The 22376-nt window shown below is 34.0% G+C and overlaps 3 protein-coding genes across 5 annotated transcripts; all 3 read left to right on the top strand.

The window, feature by feature from the left end:
* Nucleotides 1-2774: 2774 nt before the first annotated feature.
* On the top strand, nt 2775-6293 carry LOC121261089 (probable inactive purple acid phosphatase 28). Of its 2 annotated transcripts, none has more exons than XM_041163261.1 (4): nt 2775-3049; nt 3194-3334; nt 4292-4719; nt 5693-6293. In XM_041163261.1, exons 1-4 carry the CDS (start codon nt 2884-2886, stop codon nt 6152-6154), a joined length of 1197 nt encoding a protein of 398 aa, XP_041019195.1. In that variant the 5' UTR covers nt 2775-2883; the 3' UTR covers nt 6155-6293. The 2 variants fall into 2 exon arrangements, with proteins under 2 accessions (XP_041019195.1, XP_041019194.1); XM_041163260.1 differs by having other exon boundaries at nt 2776-3049; nt 3187-3334.
* A 1639-nt stretch (nt 6294-7932) lies between these two features.
* On the top strand, nt 7933-11555 carry LOC121261090 (protein At-4/1). 2 transcript variants are annotated; one of them, XM_041163262.1, is made up of 8 exons: nt 7933-8107; nt 8506-8611; nt 9502-9557; nt 9727-9804; nt 10552-10625; nt 10707-10840; nt 10937-11032; nt 11270-11555. In XM_041163262.1, the coding sequence occupies exons 1-8, from the start codon at nt 8045-8047 to the stop codon at nt 11416-11418; spliced, it is 756 nt and encodes a 251-aa protein (XP_041019196.1). In that variant the 5' UTR covers nt 7933-8044; the 3' UTR covers nt 11419-11555. The 2 variants fall into 2 exon arrangements, with proteins under 2 accessions (XP_041019196.1, XP_041019198.1); XM_041163264.1 differs by having other exon boundaries at nt 11141-11296.
* Nucleotides 11556-11994: 439 nt separating this feature from the next.
* Nucleotides 11995-21263, top strand: LOC121261091 (mannosyl-oligosaccharide 1,2-alpha-mannosidase MNS1-like). Its single transcript, XM_041163265.1, has 14 exons — nt 11995-12648; nt 12766-12813; nt 12922-13116; nt 13700-13812; nt 14014-14079; nt 14230-14401; nt 14494-14583; nt 15289-15413; nt 16390-16455; nt 17112-17220; nt 17315-17413; nt 19334-19414; nt 19497-19667; nt 20567-21263. The coding sequence occupies exons 1-14, from the start codon at nt 12475-12477 to the stop codon at nt 20810-20812; spliced, it is 1755 nt and encodes a 584-aa protein (XP_041019199.1). The 5' UTR covers nt 11995-12474; the 3' UTR covers nt 20813-21263.
* The last annotated feature ends 1113 nt before the right edge of the window (nt 21264-22376 follow it).

Below are 22376 nucleotides of genomic sequence, written 5' to 3' on the forward strand. Positions count from 1 at the left end.
TTTGGCGCTCTTAGTGAAAAAGAAGGGAGAAAACCTTATTGATAGGAGGAAGTTAATCAATTAAAAGAATCTGACCACGCACTTGAGAAAATGAGTCATTCAGCCTCATCAAGAAATGCGTAACATATTCTTGTTGGTGCATGTCCATTAGTGTACGTAGACCTACGCCAACTTTGTACGGATGAAGGCGATACAGATGAAGAAGACATTGCACGGAAACATGTTGTTCAAACTGATACCATATTAAGACTGATATCAAGAAGATGCCAAGAAGATGTAGAGCATAAAAAATGTATTACTTGAGAGTCGTTTACACGAAATAGAAATACAGCTCATATACTATACAGAATAGGCAGGAAATAATATTTTAAATATCTAACTAAACTAACATAAGCCTGTACTAAAAATAGAATTAGAAATAAATGAATGAAACAATACTATCTCTAATAAAATAAAATCGAAGCCATTTATGAGATTTTCTTTCAAAATAATTAATAAATATTATAATCTAAATTTCTTAAAACCATTATAAACTATAAAAAAATTGTCATTTTCAAATAAGATGAGATCCTATTCACGATTCTGATTTCTTATATATTTTAGTCTGTTGTATTATAATTTGACTATCTTTTTGTCTGTTTAATTTGGTGGGAGGCACGTTGATCCGCACATGCACCATTTTATCCGGAATGGGTAATTATATCTCTCACAAGTAGGACCAATAAGTGACACTTAAACGAGGGATCATCAGTGTTTAATCAAAGGAAAAATTTTATTGCAAGCAAGTTCGTGTATTAATTCATGTATCAATATTGATATATAATATATATATTTAATAAAATGATGTGAATTAAAGATAAAAATAATTTTTATGATATAGGAAATTTTTTTCTTCTCTCAAAATTTTTTTTTTCATTTTTTTTAAAATTAAAAAAATTATCGGTATGTGATATAGTACACGAACTCATTTGTACCTAGCAAAACTCTGAATCAAATCACCTCGGTAAGCTCCAAAATCAGATCACCAGCAATATCTGAATGGACAACCTCATTGAAAGATTTGGGGCTATAATTTTTAACTTTTCTTACAAGAAATAATTTATTTACAAATAATTCTATAAAAGTATGTGTATAAATTGACATGATTTAATGTAATACGTTAAATTATAAAATTATTTTTATTATAAAGTAGATTATAAAATTATTTTTATTATAAAGTAGATTTAATAAATCACATAAAGTTATATTAATTTGTGAATTTACTTTTATACAATTTCTTTGTGATTGTGAGAGTAGTACTTCTCTTTTGTTATTGTCTTACTTCGCTTAGGAAAATGATTTACATAATATTTTTTACAATATTTTATATAACTACATTTTAAATGAGGGATATTTTTATAAAACATCTTATAAAAGTAACATCATTTTATAAAAATATTCTTATTTTATAACATTATTGTACAATATATTATACTATGTATCATGTGTATATCATTACTCTTTCGCATATTATTGTTATGATAAATGATTTGTATAAATCCTGAATAGATAAATCTTGCATAAATTTTTATAAAAAAGAATAGATTATATTTTGAAAAAAGTGTAAAAAAAATATATTATTTATTAGTGAGACCTACTCTTTTATAAAAAAAATGTACAAAATTTATGTATTTGAAATTTGTACGTGGCATTACTCAATTATTATTATTAAATTGTTATTTATTTGAATAAGTTTTTGTGCGGTCTAGATTGCACGATCGAACATTGTGAGGAGACGCGGACTAATCGGTCTGAGGGTCAGTGGATTCTATGAAACTTGGCCCAAAACCCCCCCAAAGGCCGAAGCCCTTTATGGGCTTCATGTAGTAGAACGACGACTTCACCAAACTTGGGCGAAGCAGCCTCGTCTTCTTTCCGTCATTGCTCAGCTACAAACTTTCCAATATCGAATTGGGATTATGATATTTTTCTATTTTCTGCTCCGATTAATTTATAATATAGTCTAGAAAGATAGATATAATACGTCTATTCTATAAGAAAATTTTTAAATGTATTTAAAAAAAATTTATAAAAAAATTTACTTCCCTATATGTCAAATATTAATATATTGAAAATCATGAAATTTGAAATTCAAAATTTAAACTTCAAAATAAATTAATAAAATGAGTTTTATAAATAAAATTATAAGTAAAAATGTAAATATATTTAGCACTACTCAATAATATTTAATATTAAATTTTATAGAATAATACATGTCACATATAAGTCTCAAGTGTACAAGTCTCGTGTAAATTTTTTATAAAAAATTAAATTTCATTAAAAAAATATAATTTTCTTTAATATTTTTTTATATTATTATTAATATTTTATTTTATTTATAAAGAACTTGTCCAAAACTTTTTTATGCTTCAGATTTATATAAATTATTACTCATCGTTAAAAAGTAAATATTTATTTGTCATAAATAATTTGCCTTAAATATTGTTTCTACAGGAGACCTTCAACTCTTGATAAAAAAGAAGTATAAAATACATGAATTGATGAGTTACGATAGGAGGGAACTCCGTCAAACTGGATGAACTAATTAAAAGAGAAGCGTTGTAATTATAAATAGCTTATATAAAAAGTAATTTTATAAATTAAAATAATTTTATGTGAATTTTTAAATTTATTTTATAATAAATAAATTAACTCAATTTATGGTATTAATTTTGTGACTAAAATATTTATGAAAGCAAAATAAATCAAGAAAGTCAAAGCTACATGAACTCGTTGCGTTGCCGTTTAGGCCTTTACGGAACTTCCTAGTTCCTATACAAAGTCTTACTGCGAATCCAATCTATCAAAAAAGAAAGAGCTGATGGAATCTTCAGAAACTGGAAAATGGAAGCACTCTTTCCTCTACTTGGTCTCCATATCTTTATTACTGCACCTTCTTCACGACCTCATACCGCACAGATTACTACTGGGCAACGACATCGTTCGAGTCAAGAAAAATCCAGATCTTCCCCTCCGGTTCCGCTACGACGGTACCTTCAAAATCCTCCAGGTCCGTCACCTCTTCATTTTCCCTCTCCTACAATTCTTACAACCAGAGCTTGATATTTTCTCTCCCTCTCTGTTTTTTTTTTTTTTTTTTTTTAAATATTAATTTGGTTATGGATTTTAATTTGTGGCGGAATTAAGGTGGCAGATATGCATTATGGCAATGGAATGATAACTCGATGCCGAGACGTGTTGGAGTCTGAGTTCCAGTATTGCTCCGATCTCAACACGACTAGATTTCTCAAAAGAATGCTCGAGGTCGAAAAGCCTGATTTCATTGCCTTTACAGGTAATTCTCTCTTTTAATTTTTCCTTATAAATTTTGGTACTTTGACCGAACATCTTATCTTGCTATTGATTTTCGTTGATCTTTGCACTGTATATATTTGTACGCGAATCACAATGTTACCATTAGTGATGTGGTGGTTATTGAAGTAAGTAGTCAGATTCAAGCTTTTACTAGATCGTGGTTGTAACATGGGAGAAAACAAGTTCATATGTATGTAGACACACACACACACACACACACACACACACACATATATATACACAGTAATAAAACCATTGAAGGCGATCTCATTAAATTTTTGGTAGTAAGTGGCTTAGAGCTACTTAGATTGGCTTTGGAGTAAACTTTGATTACTTCCAGACTCAAAGGGATGGTAATGACAAAAGCACTGCCAATAAACCTAAAATATGGGAAGAAAGGAGAAAAATGGATATTTCTTTTGATAAATTGGAGAAATATGATTAAGCCCAAAAATTTCTTCATGTACCTACCAATATACCCACGTATCTCTTTTATGAATTGAAATTTCAAATTATAGCAAAAAACTTTTTGAAGTTGGATCTTCATAAGATTGATGACTCAGTATTTTCACACCTTCAATTTAGCGATCAGCTCATGTTAATGATATCTCCTTTTGTGCACCTTAATTAATTTATGACCCAGCATAGCCGCAACATATTCCTTTCCAGTTTTATCAATGCCTGTCTTAGCCACATCTTTTAGCTGCACAGAATTCCATTTGACTCCTTTTTTCCTTTTTCTTTTCTTTCAAGATATATAATTTTTTTTTTTTTTGGGGGGGTTCTCCCTAAAGCTTTTTTATTTTTTTTTTGCTGGCAATGTTCAGTCATGTTTAATAAGGTAGTTAACATACTTCCATTCTTGGAGATAAACATCTGTGGTGGAGATTGGTGAGTTTCTCTCTCTCTCTCTAAAGCATTTAGTTTTTGTAATCAGGAGACAACATATTTGGGCCAAGCAGTACCGATGCTGCCGAATCCCTATTTAAAGCCTTTGGTCCTGCCATGGAATCCGGACTTCCATGGGCAGCAGTTTTAGGAAACCATGACCAGGAATCTACAATGAATCGTGAGGAATTGATGTCTTTCATCTCCCTCATGGATTATTCTGTTTCACAAGTCAATCCATCAGCTGAAGATCTCTCTAGTCCTGTTAAAGATGGCATGGTGACAAACATTGATGGGTTTGGAAATTATAATCTGAGAGTATATGGTGCCCCAGGTTCGCATCTGGCAAACAACAGCATCCTTGATCTTTTCTTTCTTGACAGTGGAGACAGGGAAGTTATTCAAGGAGTTCGAACTTATGGATGGATTAAGGAATCCCAACTTAGTTGGCTTCGTAGCATTTCTCATGAATCCCAGGTATAAATAACTGAACAATGCCAATGCAATTAAGGCATACCGGGGCTACAATCTCACACTTCACTGATTCATTTCACTCTAATTGTGATGGATATAAAAATGAGGAAAAAACTAAGAGCACTAGTAGTGGACTTAACAAAGTTATATTTTGGCCAAAGTTTAACTAGATTGTATAAAAATTGTATAAAAACTCATTGTAGTGGACTCAACAAAGTTACAATATTTTTAACTTTGATAATTTTCACTAGCCAAATCTGTTGAGTCTAAGTTGCTGGCCAAATATTATTTTGGCATAAAAAATTCCCTCTCTCGTTGCTATTCGTTTCGCACGAGCTCACAACTCCAGAAAACTCCTCTTCGTCTCAAAAGCACGAAGCACCCAAATCCCCAATTCAACCATAGAAGGCGGCCTGTCTCCATCAGTCATCATTTCAATGACATGGCATCATTTTGTTGGAGTGCTTCAAGTTCTAGTTCTGCAATATTATAATTAGTTGATTCTAATTTTTTCTTTTAAAATATAATATCAACGTTAGAAAATTAATGTGTACTTTTTTAATAACGAATAAATATTCAAATTACAATTAGAATTAAAATAAATGAAAATTTCAAAATTAATATTTTAATAGAATAGTGATAGATTTGGAGAGTCTATTATTTGGTGTTGTTAAATGTGGCTAGCTAAATTTATAAAAGTGAATTCTCTAGCTAAATTTTGGCCAAACTTTATTGAATCCACTACTAATACTCTAAGACTTGGTTTCTGAAGAGTTAAAGACTATATCTGGAAAAGTGGTGGTTTTTTTAGATTTCCTAATGGACCCAAAAAGTGATCTTGTGATGCTATGTTCTTTCAATCCCATTCTTTCTCAGAAACGCAGTCAAACACATCTGAATGTCCTTCTTTTAATCCCACATGGGGGATGTTTTAGATTTAGATTTTATTAACATGTAGCAGGTCACACACTAACAGGGCCAAAAGCAGAATAGTGATCAATCTGCAGATGCTTTTCCCACAGCTACATCCCCAGCACTGGCATTTTTCCACATCCCAATTCCAGAAATTCGGCAGCTGTACTACAACAAGATTGTAGGCCAATTTCAGGACGCTGTGGCTTGCTCGTCAGTGAATTCGGGAGTCTTACAGACCCTTATCTCCATTGGAGATGTGCAGGCTGTCTTCATGGGCCATGATCATAAGAATGATTTTTGTGGGAATCTAGATGGTATTTGGTTTTGTTATGGTGGAGGATTTGGATACCATGGTTATGGGAAGGCTGGGTGGCCAAGGAGAGCAAGGGTCATATTGGCTGAGCTTGGGAAGGGAGACAAGTCCTGGATGGGAGTGAAAAGGATCAAGACATGGAAGCGTCTTGATGATGAGAAGCTGAGCAAGATTGATGAGCAAGTCCTGTGGGTCCACCAGCCATCGTGATGACTCCAACAGGTACTGGAATGTTGTAATGGCATCCCAAAATGTTGTATATCCGGTGTTGTAAAAATTATTTTGACCAGAAAACTCCCTGTGCCACTATACCATATTCTTTAAGCAATTTAAGATAAAAATTAAATCAGCTGGATGTGAGAAGGTTTAAGTGTGGTATCCTTAAGTTTTAGTTTGTTTCAGTTTTACTTTACCAAAAAAAAAAAAAAAGAAAGAAAAAGAAAAAGCTTGCTTGATTGTTCTTGTTGACATCAGAATACTTTTGGTTGCTAGTTTGATTGGTAGCTAACAGGTTCACATAACTCGGACGATTGCCATATCAGGCATCCTCATTGGATGGCATCGCCCTGCAGCGAATAATATTTCAAATTTTTACATTTGTTACCATTCTGAAATTATAATGCAGGTTTCCTGCAGTCCATTTTTCATCTGTCACCAGCCTGGTTGGTAGCCTCCAAGGCACCAGGTTTGACACTCTTCTTATTATCAAACGAGTTTCAAATATGAACTGTGAATGTTATGCTTAATTGTTTGTGTCTTATTTTGTTGTAAAGAATATAAATCAACGGAGAAACTAAAAAATACAGAAGAAAACATAGTTGAGTTGTCGAATATGCATATATTGGCTCCTGTTACTCCCTCAAAAGGGACACTTCTTAGTACTATTGTGGGATAAACAGTTCGATATCAAGCATGAGTTGTCTAATACACAGGTAAATTTTGCTTGTGTTCAGCTAATGGAATAACGGTAACCATTTGAATCCATGCACTTCACATTCCCATAATTGAAAAAAAGGCGACATGAGCAAGTTCTCCTGGTGCTATTGCTACTGAGCTCAGAGAATAATGCTGAAATTGCAATGGCATACGATTTATAGAATTGTTGGGTATGTTAATAATCATCTTGTTCATAATCATAAACCCTAATGCTGACCTTCTATGGGATGGATAAAAATCCTCTTCAGCATATAAAAATACGAGATGGGCACCAAACTTTGGATAAAAGTCATCGGGATTTATATTTTCTTGGAAGCATATATTCATAAAATATTGTTTTAACAATATGGAAAGTTACACACCACCTCTTCAAAACTATTGCTCTTTTTTGCATTTTAATAATAATAAAAAAAAAAACTAAAAAAACTATCAAAATCTTTACTTTGTCCCCCAATTTGAAACACAAGTTGCAGTATTTAAGGTGGTTTGTGAAGAAAAAAAAGAAATGTGACATGATCTTAATGGATATATATTGAAAAAAAATTATAGTGTGATATGATCTTAATGGTTATAATGTGATATGATTTTAATAAGTGGTAGATTTTCTATACATTTCTCGAACTAATCTGATTTGATTTTTATCCACAGATTGCCATGTAGGATCAAAAGTAGTAATACGGCTAAAATCGTCATTTCAGTCTTAATACGATTGTCTAACAATTATTATGTTTAAAAATTTATAATAGGGAGCTTGATGATTTATTAAATTATTTTATTCTTAAGTTGGTATGTAAAATATTATAATATTTTAAATTATTTAAATGTTACTATTTGTACTACTATGCCGTCCAAATTTGACCACTAGATGTGATCCTAGTGCAACTTGCACTTTTTTTTTTGTTTTTTCTTTTCAACATTTTTCAAATATCTTTAAATATTTTTAAAAAATTAAAAAATAAATAAATACAGTAACAGTCAATTATTTAATCATTAAGTAAGAAAAATTAAAAAATAAAATAAAATATATGAACAATCAAATTGAGCGGATAAACTTAAGTGATATAATATCATTGTCCTTTGATTTATAAAATTTAAATGTTAAAATAAATTATATCATATAAACAATTATATCAACACTTTCGACTATTTGAAAAAGGAAAGAAAATGGCGGCAACCAGTGACGAAGAAATGGATTCCCTGCTCTCCAATTTCGGTAAGATCTTCGAGGTAACATCATCCATCATTCGCTTCCTTAGTTAAAGTTTTCTTCTCTTTTTGTCTTTCCCCGTTTGGTAGCCGAGAAAACAAGGGAAAATGGAGGAAACGCAGATCTTAATTTCACATTCTTATATCAGTATTAGGACTAATACATGTATTCCGCAACCAAAAGGAGCCTTGCATGATATGCTTTTAGACCGATTTTGATCCTAAATGACACAGAAATCGGCTTGAATAAGCGAGATAGCGTTTTTAACCTCAAAAACTGGTGCGCTTAATTCTCATTTTTCCCTTTTTTGGGGTACGAAACGGCTCATAAAATCGTAGCTTCCAGTAAATTTTCCTGGGCAAACAATCACTAAATGACTTGCTATTTGAGACTTCAATTCACACGAGCTTTCTTTCAGGATTTCAAGAGCAGCATTGCAGAAATACAGTCGTTGAAATCGAACTGTATCGCTGAGATGAAGAGGCGTGAAGCCCTAGAAATCACTTGTAATAATATCAAGCAAGGTTAGCTGTCTTTTAGAATCGCGATTCCAAAACCACTCTATCTTGATTTGCTGGCGATTGCCTTCTGGGTCTCATTCATGTACATTTCGTTGAACTGTTGTCGAAGTCTTTATGGAAAGCTGCATTGGTTTCATTCCGTTGCTTTGTATATGTTTGATTGCCCAAAATATAAACAAAGGAAGGAAAATCTCAACAAGATTTTCGGCATGCATGTTTTATTTTTGTTCACGAAATATAAAAATCTAAATCTAAAGTAAGCAAAAAGAATTGTGTAGTTTCTGGTTCAGTAGATTGGAGGATTTCACTTTCGTATGTCCAAAACTCAGTTTTTAATGGTTTTCAAATGGATGGAAATAGCAACAGTCACTAACCGAATATAGAATCTCTCTCATGTTCCTTTTTTTGCCCTTCCCCCCGATCTTCATATTTCTGAATGTATCATTGTGTTGTTGCCAATAATGATGGAATTTAGATTGTAAAATGCAGAGCGGAATCGCCGATCTTCAAGTTTGAGGAGTTTTTTCTTTTAGTTTTTGTCCCAAGGTCGCGCATTCATTTTCTTGGATTCCGTTGCATTTTACAAGGTCTCAAACAAGCTTACTTTTGTAAATGTTACGGTTCGCCTCACTTTTGTATATTAAATCATTGGTTCAGGGAATTGTTCTGTTCCATGTCGGTAACAATCTTTTAACAACATCTTCATATGAATTCATCGGAAACTTTGATAGCCGTGTGCTAATCATGAAAAAAGAAAATAAATGAAGGAAATGTAGTACAAGTAAAACTGCAATTAATCTTGTTGATCCCCTGGGCATGCATGCCAAAATGTCTCAGTGGAAACTTGCATCTTGTATTTCGAAAGTCAATCGAATTACGTTGTTATATTGCAGAGAATGAGCGACTGAGCAAATTGTACACAGAATCTCTAAATAATCTTGCTGAGCAGGTGTGCATTTTTGGATATTTATGTTAGTATTCATCTCTGAACTTGAAATGACAGTGCAGGGTGAAAATAAGATGATGAACATAGTCATGGAGTGCTTATCAATTATGGCCTAAACTTGGAGTTCTGCTTTGTTTTCTTTTGATAAATAAATTATTGTTATGAAATTCAGCTTGAACGCCGTACCAAATGTCAGAGCCTCAGGGAAGAACTTAAGAGAGTAAGTGATGAACGTCTCCATCAAGACGATGTAAGTTACTTCCATTTGTCCACTCTTTATGTTCAACGTGATAGTGCTTGGCCTTGGTTAGTTGACAATATTTTAGTTAGGCGAAAATATAATTTTCACCCAAAATTAAGGAAAATGCTTGGGTGTCCTCCAAATGTGCCCTTATTGTATTTTTTTTTAATAAAATGTTTAAAAAAGTTACCACTAGTGAATTTATGTGTACGTTTGTTTAATATAAAGAAAAAATCAAAATACACTGAGAACACTTTTGGGGCATATTTGGTGGGCATCCTAGCATCACCCAATTCTAAAAACTGACATTATTTTTTTGATTAGTAATGTGAAAGACTGACACATTGCACCTTCCAACAATAAAAAACTGATAAACAGTACCTTCATCTATTTGTAGCCTTTTAACATACAAGAAAAATAGGTGATGTGATACACTCTTAACGGTTGGATCTGAACAAAAGGTATATATTGAAACCTTAAAGTAGTTTGAGAGTGCAAGTTCAATAGTTGAGTGTCAATTGTAAAACACATGTTAGTTGGAGGATGAACATTATATTTTTCCCTAATCAGTTTAAGATAAATTTTCCTAAGAATCCTTGTGTAAACCAAAGAGGACAAAGGAAGATATCAAATTATAATTTCTATCCAGTGTTCTCAAATATCTGTTGGGGCTAAAACCAATACTGAAAACGATACACTTAGAATCTGTCTGATCAAATAATAAGCATCAGTATAAGATTTGAGATATGTAAGCAGGAACATAGGAAAGCCATAGAGTTGCTCAAGCAAGATTATGATGCAAAGGTTGGACTCTTAGAGGGTCAAATCCGGTGAGTTTCCAGTGAGTTCAAATATTTAGCTCAAATGTGTTTATCTTTCACATTTGAATGATTCTCGTGTATATCAACCAGGGGCCTCCTGCTTGAAAAAGCAACAAGTGAAGCAACCATAAATCTCCTCCGCGAAGATTTAGCAGCACATAAAACTCATATACAGACTCTTGCAAAGAGATTCGACCGCATCCAATTTGATGTGGAATCTAAATGTGAGGTCCTAAGTAAGCTTATTTAAATATAGGGGTTCAATTACCAGATTTCATTTAAAGGGATATGAATAACTATGGTAATTATGTTGTTGACAGATAACCTTGAGATTCAGGATCTGAAGGACTGTCTTATGATTGAACAGGAAGAGAAAAATGAATTAAGCAAGAAACTCCAGGAACTGGAGAAGGAAGGTGAGTGTGTGTTTTTGCTTTCATTTCCTCTTGTTCAGACAGTTTTATTTCCATACTATAAATTAAGGCTTGGCCTAAAGGATGATTTGGCTTGAGGTTTTCTTTCAGGAGTCCTGGGTACATGAACAAAACCAAATTACCAATTATGCTGCATCTCTGCCACAGAGCGATTAATATGCAACAATGATACATTTTTTTTGGGTACCTAATGCAAATAATACATCTGGTACATTGCAGTGCTGATCAGCAGAACAAACCTGGTTGAACATCAAAGAGATACGATTTCAAGTCGGCTTGTAGAAACGCTTCAACTGAAAATCATGAAACTAAGGAAGGAGAAGGAGATCCTTAAGAGGAAGCTCCCAGGTTCAGAGGAGGATGGGTAGAGAAATGGTATCTAAAGTAAGCTGTTTGGGGTGTTCAATCGGACCTGTCTATCAAGAATCTTAACCAAGCAAGTATGTGTGGAAAGCTGACCATTTGTAGCCTGGCTTTTCAATCAGATGCTGTAGACATTCTGCTATTTCTTCAATATCATGAGCTGATAATAAAATGAAGAATCTCTCATTCTTGTAAGTTGGAAAATGCCTCCAGCACTTGGTCCACCTTGTCCTTGGTCTTGGACCCACCCTATCAATGACATCCTAAAATTCTTCGAATTTTATGACTTTGATTTCAGAAATAGACTTGAGTTTTGTAGATTTTATGGTATTTATTAAATATTTTATATTGTCCGAAAGACTCGTAATTCTCATAATAGATATTATATTTCTCTTTCCAAAATTGAATCTTTTAAATTCGAGTTGGGTTACAAATAAGTTTTACATCCTTACATACCACTTATGTCTAGAATTTTTCTTAAAATTTGCGTAATAATTACTTAATTATACGAAAAATCAATGCAGCTAAAACCGGGCCAGGCAACGACTCTAGCCAATAACGTTTCAGCATCCCCAACGGTCTAAACACGGTCCAAGTCGCGGATTTTAAAGTCAAACCCGCTAATTAAGCTTTTTCTTGAAACTTTTCTGAACTTTCTTCTTCCAACAGCTCCATTCATTATCCATTAAAAAAAAAGGGAGAAAACTTCCAACAATTCCATCGCTCTATCTCTCTCTCTTCAAACTTAGATACATCTCAAATTCTTAATTCCAAGGTTTACCATTGACGGGTATGGCAGCGAAAATATATTTTTTTGTCTAAAAAGGAAAAAAAAAAAAATCTCATTTTCAGGTTCCCCAGTGTTTTTATTTTTTTGAACACCAGCTTCAAAGATCCAATTCTGGTCTTTTTTTTTTAAAAAAATAATAATTATTTTGGCGATTGGCACGATCGAGTTGATGACAATCACCAAACCGTTCCGATCAACCGCATAAAACCACCACAAGTTGCCTCATTTCATCATTTTCTACAAGGTTTTTTCAACTTTTCTTTGATTTGCAATGGCGAAGAAATCTTCCTCTGCGTCGTCGTCAGGGTTGGGGTGTGGGTTGTGGAGATATCTTCACCCGGGCTATTACCTGAAAAGGCCGCAACGGCTGGCACTCGTCTTCGTCGCATTCGTTTCTCTTACCTGGCTTGTGTGGGACCGCCAAACCCTCACCAGAGAACACCAGGTAGGTACTCAAAATTCTTTCAAACGGCTCTATTTGCTTCTCGCATAAATGATGTTGGGTCTTTTGTAAAATTGTGATATTGTTCTTCTTAACTGAGTAGATTATTATGATCCTTAGGTACATGTTTCCAGGTTATATGAACAACTGCGAGGCCTGCAAAATCAGGTGAGACGTGTGCAATTGTTGCTTCACTGTTTGTTCCCTAGCTTAAGTTAGTTTTACTTGAGCTTGGTTCACATCGTTTTTGTTCGCATGCAATCTCCGTACTTGCAGCTGGAAGATTTAAAGATTGATCTAAAAGGTTCGGGTGTAGGCATCACAAGTATTGATAAAGCCACTAAACTCAATAAGAGGAACATTTTTCAGGATGACCCTCTTAACATTCAACGAAGACAGAAAGTAAAAGATTCCATGCTTCATGCATGGACATCTTATGAGAAGTATGCATGGGGTCATGATGAACTTCAGGTGCGGTAGAACATTGTTTTACTCCTTGACATTAATCTTTGATGCTGTTTTGTTTTTCTTCTTTCGTTTTTGTAATGTGCATCATGATACTTTTATGCTTTTCGGCAAGTGTCGAAGCCTATGCTTTACTTGGTCACTCTACAATAAGGTGTATAAACTATTGATCGTGTAATTGGTGATAGACAGACCAGTAGATCAGAATTTTATTTGAAGTTATTTTTCGGTCATTCTAGATGCAGATGGCTGATTATATGGGGTGGGATCATCTGTAAAATTTTACTAATAACTTAAGTAACTTGGTGGTGGCCCATATATTTCTATCACTGAGACAGAGCCTAAACACTCTCCATTAATAGGTATGCTTACAATTAATATCCTCATATATAAGTACTATATAATACAATAAAAAAACTCTTGTGATATTAGTATATATGACTTTACATTTGAAAGGGTTTGTGTTCTTTTGCATTTTAGTTGCAAGATACTGCACTCCACGTTCCAAACTTTGGATTTGTTGTGTTTTCTTTTGTATCTTGTGTCTGTTTTGCTTATTTTGTATCTAACTTCTGCTACCACTTAACAGCCACAGACCAAGAATGGTATTGATAGTTTTGGTGGTCTTGGGGCAACTCTAGTAGATTCCCTTGATACATTGTTTATAATGGGCCTTGACGAGCAGTTCAAAAGAGCCAGAGAGTGAGTTTGCATTCTTTTGGTACATTTTCTCAGTTATCATTGTTTCATCACAGTTCACATTGTCTTCAATCCACAGATATGTGCCTTTCATTTTTTCATTGAAGCTTCTGCTATTGTCGAAGATTCATCCAACACAGAGCCAAATTTTCATCTCCTAATAGTTTTTCCCATGTTAAAGAATCTATGATAATAAATTTGCAGGTGGGTTGCAAACTCATTGGACTTCAACAAGAATTATGATGCTAGCGTTTTTGAGACAACCATAAGGTTGCATTGGAAGGTCTAATATATATATTTTTTTAATTTACAATTTTGTTCTCTGTCAAGTTGGAGGACTTAATTTGGTTCAACAAGAGGCAGGTGCAAGCACAACATCCATTGCTTCTTACCGACCTTGTTTACCCTTTTTGCACCCAGAGTTTTAGGTGGACTTCTTAGTACATATGATCTCTCTGGCGATGAAGTTTTCCTTGAAAAGGCTAGAGATATTGCAGATAGATTACTTCCTGCTTGGAATACACCTTCAGGAATTCCATATAACAGAATTAACTTAGCATATGGGAATGCACATAATCCCATGTGGGCAGGGGTAACCATCTACTACTTTTTCTTTTTTCCCTTTTTATAAGTTACTGATGACTCTTACTTTGTTGATGAGTTTGAACATTTCTTTGTTTATAGGGAAACAGTATACTCGCAGATTCTGGTACAGAACAGCTTGAATTTATTGCTCTATCTCAAAGGACAAAAGATCCCAAGTACCAGGAGAAGGTATTCTTTCAATAACACTTATATGTCATCTAAAACCATCACCTGGAATTCAGTTTATACTTGTTCCAGTCAGTTGTAAGGCCAAGTACCATTATTGTGAAATCATTGTATCTTTATATTTCATATGCTCAAGAAAATTTCTCTGTTAATAGTAACAGAATGCCAAAGAGAGAGAAGAGAGAGGAACACCTTCTTGTACATTAAACAGACATATAGGGACCCTAATTTAAAACACAAAATAGTCATCAACTCCTAAAATCTCATCTCAGATTTCTCTGAGTAAGTCAAACATGTATATTAGGACTCTTTCTTATAATGGTAGCATTACGACTCCTAATGTGACTAATACACTAAAGACCTAACACATCCCAATAAAAAGGCTCCTAATACTATTACATGTTCTTGAATACTCTAGATCATACACGATCTAGGATTTAATGCTAAGTTAAATCTACATGGAGTTATGTTATGAAATTTCAGATCTGCCCTGCACATAAAAATACCTTTTAACTCATTGACTCAAAATAAAATTTGTTTTAATCCAAGAGTCCGAATGAAGTACATTAGCCACACAATAAATCTTTTAGTTTACGAAGTTGCAAAGTAACAGCAATTAATCTTCCATGGATGCATCAACTATAGGAGTATAGAATAAGTTTTACCTCTTTTTCATTGACATTAATTGATGGTATGCTAATATTTCAGGTGGAGAATGTCATTAAAGAGCTTTATAAAACCTTTCCTACTGATGGTTTGCTCCCCATATATATCAACCCTCACACAGGAACATCGGCACACTCAACAATTACATTTGGTGCTATGGGGGATAGGTATTGGAACTTCTGGACATATATATAGAATATTGACTTGCAGAAAGTCTTTCTATACTCAGTACTATGATAGTGACTTCTCAAGTTTGAGTATTGTTACTACTGAAACGGCGGATGCAAAGATCTCTCTCTCTCTCTCTCCCCTTGTCTTCACGTCTTTGTTTAAGATTGTTGAAGTTGCCTCTTATTTGGGATGCTATTGATTGCAATACTCATGGATTCAAGGGTGAATTATTGCAATGTTATTGGGGAAGACATATAAGAGGTATGGTATTGTGCAAGGAAGTTGAGTCACTTTGCCTTGCTAGCATTTCCATGGCACAGTGAATACCACCCACCAAGTCCCTTTCAGTTCTTATGAAAAAAAAATTATAAAAAAAAAACAATTGATACATGCGAATCTCAAGTTAGGCTGGTTAGCTACAGCATATGTGAGTGATGCCATACTGTTGAGCTATTCATTACAATACTCATTGTGGCTGATTGTGCTTAGGGTTTCATGTTTCAGCTATTTGTATTTGGTTGAGTCTTTTCAAAGTTTTTAGCGATTATTCCAATTAACATTTGATGAATAATTGAATTGGTTCAAATTAATGGTGGCTTAGAAGTTTATAGAACATAAATAGGAGTGATGCGAGGTTTTGGATATCAGTTTCTAAATGGATTTTGGTTCTCCATATATAGAATTGGGTAATGAAATTTGCTCATGGCAATACATAACAATGAGTTGAGTCTTCCTAACGGTATTGAAAAATGGTTGAATTATGATTTTAGGTGTCAAGATCCCTAGAATATTTGTATTGTGTAGAGCACTGGTCAGTCTTTACACGATTCATTAAATTTGGAAACCTCCTATATTTTTTTAGGTGAAAACAAGTTTACTTCTACTGCTTTGACTGGCACCTTTAAGAAAGTTAATTTGCAATTTTGTACACTTGTAGACTGCCAATTGATTTGGGCATCTCTCTTTATACAGTTTTTATGAATATCTACTCAAGGCTTGGATCCAAGGGAACAAAACGGAACCTGTAAAGTACTACAGGTTAGAAGCTTTAATATAATGTTTCATTTAGACATCAGGCATCAATTCTTTGTGACATTGTTTTAAACTCTGGATTTTCTGCCATTTCATAAGAGTTTACTCATCAAACTGTCTCATAGTGCAAGATATGCATTCAGTGCCACATCTCTTTATGTTGTACTCAGATTTGAATTGGTTGTAAGATTTTAAAAATGTCCAACCACCATTCCACTGCAGCTTTTAGGAGTATAACAACAGTTATGGTATTGTTAGCAGGTATGCTGATGTATTGAAAAAGCGAGGAGCTCAAACACAACTACTTTATGTTAATAATTTAGTATTAAAGATTATTTGGCACTATAATATTAATGAGATCTTACCATGCGTCACCATAAACGCACATGATTCTACCTCATGTTTCATTGAATTTCTAAATACCAGAACACAGATAAGTCACATGCATGCATGAACATGTAGACTCTATCTGTTTTCCATCAATGTTGTGGTGTTTTTTTAACTGGCAATTTAATCTTTATTAATGATTAAATAAAGTGTTGCTGGAGTACACCATCAATGCTGTGATGTTAGCCTTTGTTTACTTCTCTTCTTTTCTTTTCTTCAAAATCTCCCACCAGGGGGGTACCCCCTTCACTGGTTTGTGCTTACACTTGGAACAGAGAAATGTGGGAGACATCAATGAAAGGTCTGCAAGGCTTGGTTCGCAGAACAACACCATCTTCCTTTGCATACCTATGTGAAAAGACTGGAAATTTGCTATCTGACAAGGTAGTGTTTTGAATCAACAGAGAAATTTCTGGAGTGTTCGTTGAAAAAGTTGAAACAATTAGTCCTGGGTTCATCATTTTCTTAATGTATGCAGATGGATGAATTAGCATGCTTTGCTCCTGGAATGCTTGCATTAGGATTTTTTGGTTATGATGGTGGGGAAGCTGAGAAGTATTTATCCTTGGCAGAAGAGGTATCAATTAAAAATTATTTATAATAGTATTTTGGTGGAGCTGGCTTTATTTGGTTTTTTTTTACTGAAAAGTTTCAGGCATATGAATTTGTATTGGAATTAGATGATTGTCCTATTAAAGAAACAAAAGAAAATGACAAAAGAAAATAAGGTAGAATGATTTTAAAGTAAAATAAGATATTGGTATTTTAATCCTTAAGTGAGAGTGTATATGCACATTTCCAAGTATTTTTATATCAACCTGGGATAAATGTACTCAAGCTTCAATGCACACCCAACCCCAATGCACACCCTTCATCTTTTCCTGTATTAGATATCAAGCAGCTCTGCAGCATTTCACGAAGCTAAATATTTATTGTATTAGAATATTTAAAAGTAAGGCTCTTGAAATTTTGAAGGTTCACACATCCGATGTTTTTAGTGTCATCTCTCTCTTTCCTCCATTTCAAGCTTCTTTGCCATATGGTGCCATGCGCTGCTTTAAAAATCCTTTTCTCAGTTTGATGCTAATTTAAAATTTCTGTTGATCCTTCCTGGTATATTGATATTGCTACATCTTATGTCTCCACTCCTGCGAATATGGCAAGTATTCTTTAGAGGCAACTAAAAAATCAGTTCAGAATAGGGCCTAGCCACCTACTTCCAAGATGCTATATTGCATGTTGTGAAGGCATTTAGTTGCATCCATGGATGAAGAAGATTTAGTTAAAGGCTTCAATGTGAGTTGGGGATGAGAATCTATTACATGTATCCAATATGTGGATGTTATCTCACTTGTCTGGGAACCTCTCGTTTTTCTTTCCTTGTTGATTTATATTTGCGAGAAAACCTAGGTTATGGGGGTGATGGTAGAAATTCAATTTGGCAAAAAGGGAGCTAATAGGATTTGGGATGTCTGTAATGTTCATTGCAGGAACCTTACCTACTTTGGGTACCCTTATCTAATAATCAAGTGCCCCTCTTGATTGTCTATCTGAAGCCAGGTTCATGAGCCAAAGGGGAACATTTCCTGAAGAATTCTTCCCAATTTAACTCCTAGTTTCAATATTCCCTTACCTTTTAAACACATTAATGGAATGCTTCTTAGAAATCTTCGTGATTAACTCGAGGTCAGTACTGGGAAATCCTTTTTATTTTCCTCAGTAATGCTTAAGAATGCATTTAAGTGGAGTTTGCTTTTTCTCTGAAACAAGGGCAAGCATTGCGGTTGGGCGGGCTTGAGGAAAGTGAAGTAGGTTCTTATTGGTATGAATCTGTCTTTGGGAATTGGAATCATTATTCTTTAGTAAGAAGCTGCAGCAACATACAATGCAGCACAGCTGAAATGCAATGTAATCAAAAGGGGAAATCAAAGAGCAGATCTTTAGCTTGAAATACTATATGGTTTGCCAATTCTACAGTTCTTCAATCCTTAAGTTCTGTTTTGGGAAATTACAGCTGACCAGTAAATGATAGGTTTCGTTTTTTTTTTAAGAACCAGTAAATGATGGTTTTATCACTTGACCAGAATCTTATGGCTTGGGAAATGAGATGAGATGAGAAATCTGTGAATAGTAGTGAAATAGTTTGAGTTATGATGTTTTATGGGGTTTTGGGAAATGAGAGAGAAAATGTTGAATAAAAATATTATAAAGTTAAAATATTGTTAGAATATAATTTTTTAATATAATTTTTTTTTTTTTGGATTTGAAAAAGTTGAATTATTTTTTGTGTTTTGTTTGGAAGTTTGGGAAAGTTGTATTGATTAGATAAAAAAGCTAAAGATTTGAAATTGAAAAATGTTTGTGTTTGAGTGGTGTTTGAAAAGGAAATGAGATGAGATGAGATGGGATGAGATGGGATGAGATGAAACAATCCCATCTCCCAAACCCCTTAGCCTTTCTCACTTTCTGTAAATTCTCTTTGGTTTGTTTATTGTAGCTTGCATGGACGTGTTATAACTTCTACCAGTCTACAACTACAAAACTGGCTGGAGAGAATTATTTCTTTCACACTGGGAAGGTCTATTATTCCCGTTCTTCTTGCATGCATGCTACAGTGAAATGTATATGTTAGATGTGCTGAGCATAATAAAATTTTGTAGGACATGAGTGTTGGTACGTCATGGAACATTTTGAGGCCGGAGACAGTTGAATCGCTCTTTTACCTCTGGCGTTTCACTGGGAACAAGACATATCAAGAATGGGGTTGGAACATTTTCCAAGCATTTGAAAAGAACTCTCGGGGAGAGATAGGATACGTCGGACTCAAAGATGTAAGAGCATTTCCAAACGAATATTTATGATGATCTTTGTTTGTGAATTCTTTACTATTAATTTCCAATTTTCATCTTGCTACTATAAAAACAATTGAAGCAGAGTTGATGATATGCTTTCGAGAGTTTAACCATGGAGAACATTTAAGGAAACATAGGAATTAGTTTACCTGAATCCCTCTGCCACTCACTGTTTCATGGTAGTGCACTGCACATTTTTGCACACTGAGGCGTGCCCCATATTGTTATCATACAGATTGGGATGGTGTATGTTGTTGGTTTATTTGTTATTCTTCCCTTTTACGATGGTTTGAATTCGTATAATCAGGCTGGCTGGGTTTGGTTGGGGGATCCCAACCGTGGATTATGTTTGGCAGAATTAATCTTCATTTCTCTTCTTGAAATTATTTTGCTTTTCTCTTCCTTTTTTTTTTTAAAGGTTTCTTTTGATACCCAACTTCATATTTTAGAAAAGAGTAAAATGGCAAAAAAAAAAAAAAAACAAGGTATATATGTAATCTGATATATGTTTAATTTGATGGCAGCTAAAGAAAATATCAGGATATATGATATTCCTGGATACTGAGTTTGAAGTCAGAACATCCAAATATCTCATTCCAAAGAAACAATACAGAGGATGGGAACAAATAAAAGTAGTCTTATTGTCATAATGAAGTTATAGTTGTGAATTAATTCCCTTTTATTTTGTTTTTGTTTTTGATAAGTAAATTCTCTTTTATTTTTAGAACCAGACTATTAAAGCATTGGCTGATTTGTTGATTCAAAATAAGTAACTGAGCTTTTGATAGTGAACTGATATCTACCATATGGTTTTTTTTTTTTTTTTTTTCCTTGCATTGAAATATTCATTTAATCATTTTTTGCCCAATTTTTTTCAGGTAAATACAGGCGATAAAGACAATATGATGCAGAGCTTCTTCCTAGCAGAAACTCTCAAGTATCTCTATCTCTTGTTTTCACCTCCATCACTCATCTCTTTGGATGAATGGGTATTTAACACTGAAGCCCACCCTCTAAGAATCGTGATGAGACATGCTCACGAAGAGAGTTATATCTTAAATGAACAACTCAGATTTCCGGATCGATTCCTTGGTAGAAAAGAGGGTCGATCAGGATACAATTAGCTCCTGTCTTTTTTAGGATCAACCGGCCCTTACTGTGTCTTTCCAGATTATCTTTCATATATAAGATATGGGTGCACGAACTCGATTCTGTACATTAGTAGTGTACAGACGGATCAGTTCCTATAACTGATTTGGCAATGCAAAACCACCTAAACTAATGGCGTCATGGTGGGGTGGTCAATGGCTCTTCTTCAGCTGCAAAATGATGGGTTGCATTTTCAGCTAATTCGTTTTGATGAATAGATAACAATAGATCATAACTTTCTGTTGCTTCTCATGTGGAAGAGAGGTGGATTCGTATTTGTAAAATGGCATGGCATGTGATTTTCCATTAAATGCTTCTGTTCGTTTAAATTCTATTCTTGTCATTATGTAATATATATTTACCGATACTTTCTACGTTGTTTGGTATGGGGTTCAATGAGTAATGCCAAAGGTGGTGTGTACTTTAGTTGGCAATACTTGTTTGATTTACACGGAAAGAACTTCATTTGGAATGCTGCTTCTCTCTGCCTTGTGTGGACTACTACTATTTTCCGAGAAAACAGCAGTGCTTTTGATGCAGATGAATAGTCCATTTAAAAAAAAAAAATCAAATTCGTTTATTGCTTTCTTCATATGCGTGGTCATGTCACATGTGCTGTCATTAGATGGTTTTCTGTACGACATTAACTTTAAATTTTACATTAACCTTGATTCTCAAATTGATTTATACAGTCTTATTATGTACAAATCTTGCACACTTCCTTTAAAATAGAGTAAATTTAGAATTTACATGAATATTTTTTTTATGATGGGCTTCAGTGCGTTAGATTTGCTCGTCGTAAAACTGTATTTAACATTACTCTATATATATTATTATGTACAATATTGACAATAGATTGCTATTAGGGTGGGGTGGGTTTGATGAGTTTTCCCGTACGTCTCTCTTTTTTTCATTGTTCATCATTGGTTTCCCCTTTCTTGTTACAGCTTTCCATTTTCATTTCAAATTGTGTTTCTCATTTGAGTTGTTCACTTTTACTCGGGGTGATAACATATAAAAATGTTCGATATAAATGAAAAGCATTAGCCAGATCTATATCTATGTTTGAAATGAAGTGGTAAACCATGGAAACTTGCAAGCATTCATTAACAAATAAAGCTTGTGCTTGATTAAGGTTCTTCCATTTCACACACACAAAGGTAGTCAAATCCAAGACAGTGGAGGTACAAAAGGATAAAAAACAGAGAAAAATTCACTAGCTCAAGAGAAGAGACATTCCTTCAAAGAGTAGCAGAAAAAGGATAGACAAAGTTAAAAAGCAGCTCATATCCCACCACCACCTCAGCTGTAATGATGCCACTAAGAGTGGGAGTGGGGTCTTAAAAGCTTAAAAACCATGATGGCCCAGAAGGATAATATCTCCAGTCCTTAAAAATTCCATGCAAAATGTAAGCGGAAATAATAAAATCTCACTCCCCTCATCCCCTTACCACCTCACTCTCTGTGTGTCTGCGAGTATATAAAGATGATGAAGGGAAAAGAGTGTGAAGATAGAATCTAGTACTATCTCTAGAGAGA

This window comes from Juglans microcarpa x Juglans regia, chromosome 4D (genome assembly GCF_004785595.1).
Source record: "Juglans microcarpa x Juglans regia isolate MS1-56 chromosome 4D, Jm3101_v1.0, whole genome shotgun sequence".
Taxonomy (NCBI): domain Eukaryota; kingdom Viridiplantae; phylum Streptophyta; class Magnoliopsida; order Fagales; family Juglandaceae; genus Juglans; species Juglans microcarpa x Juglans regia.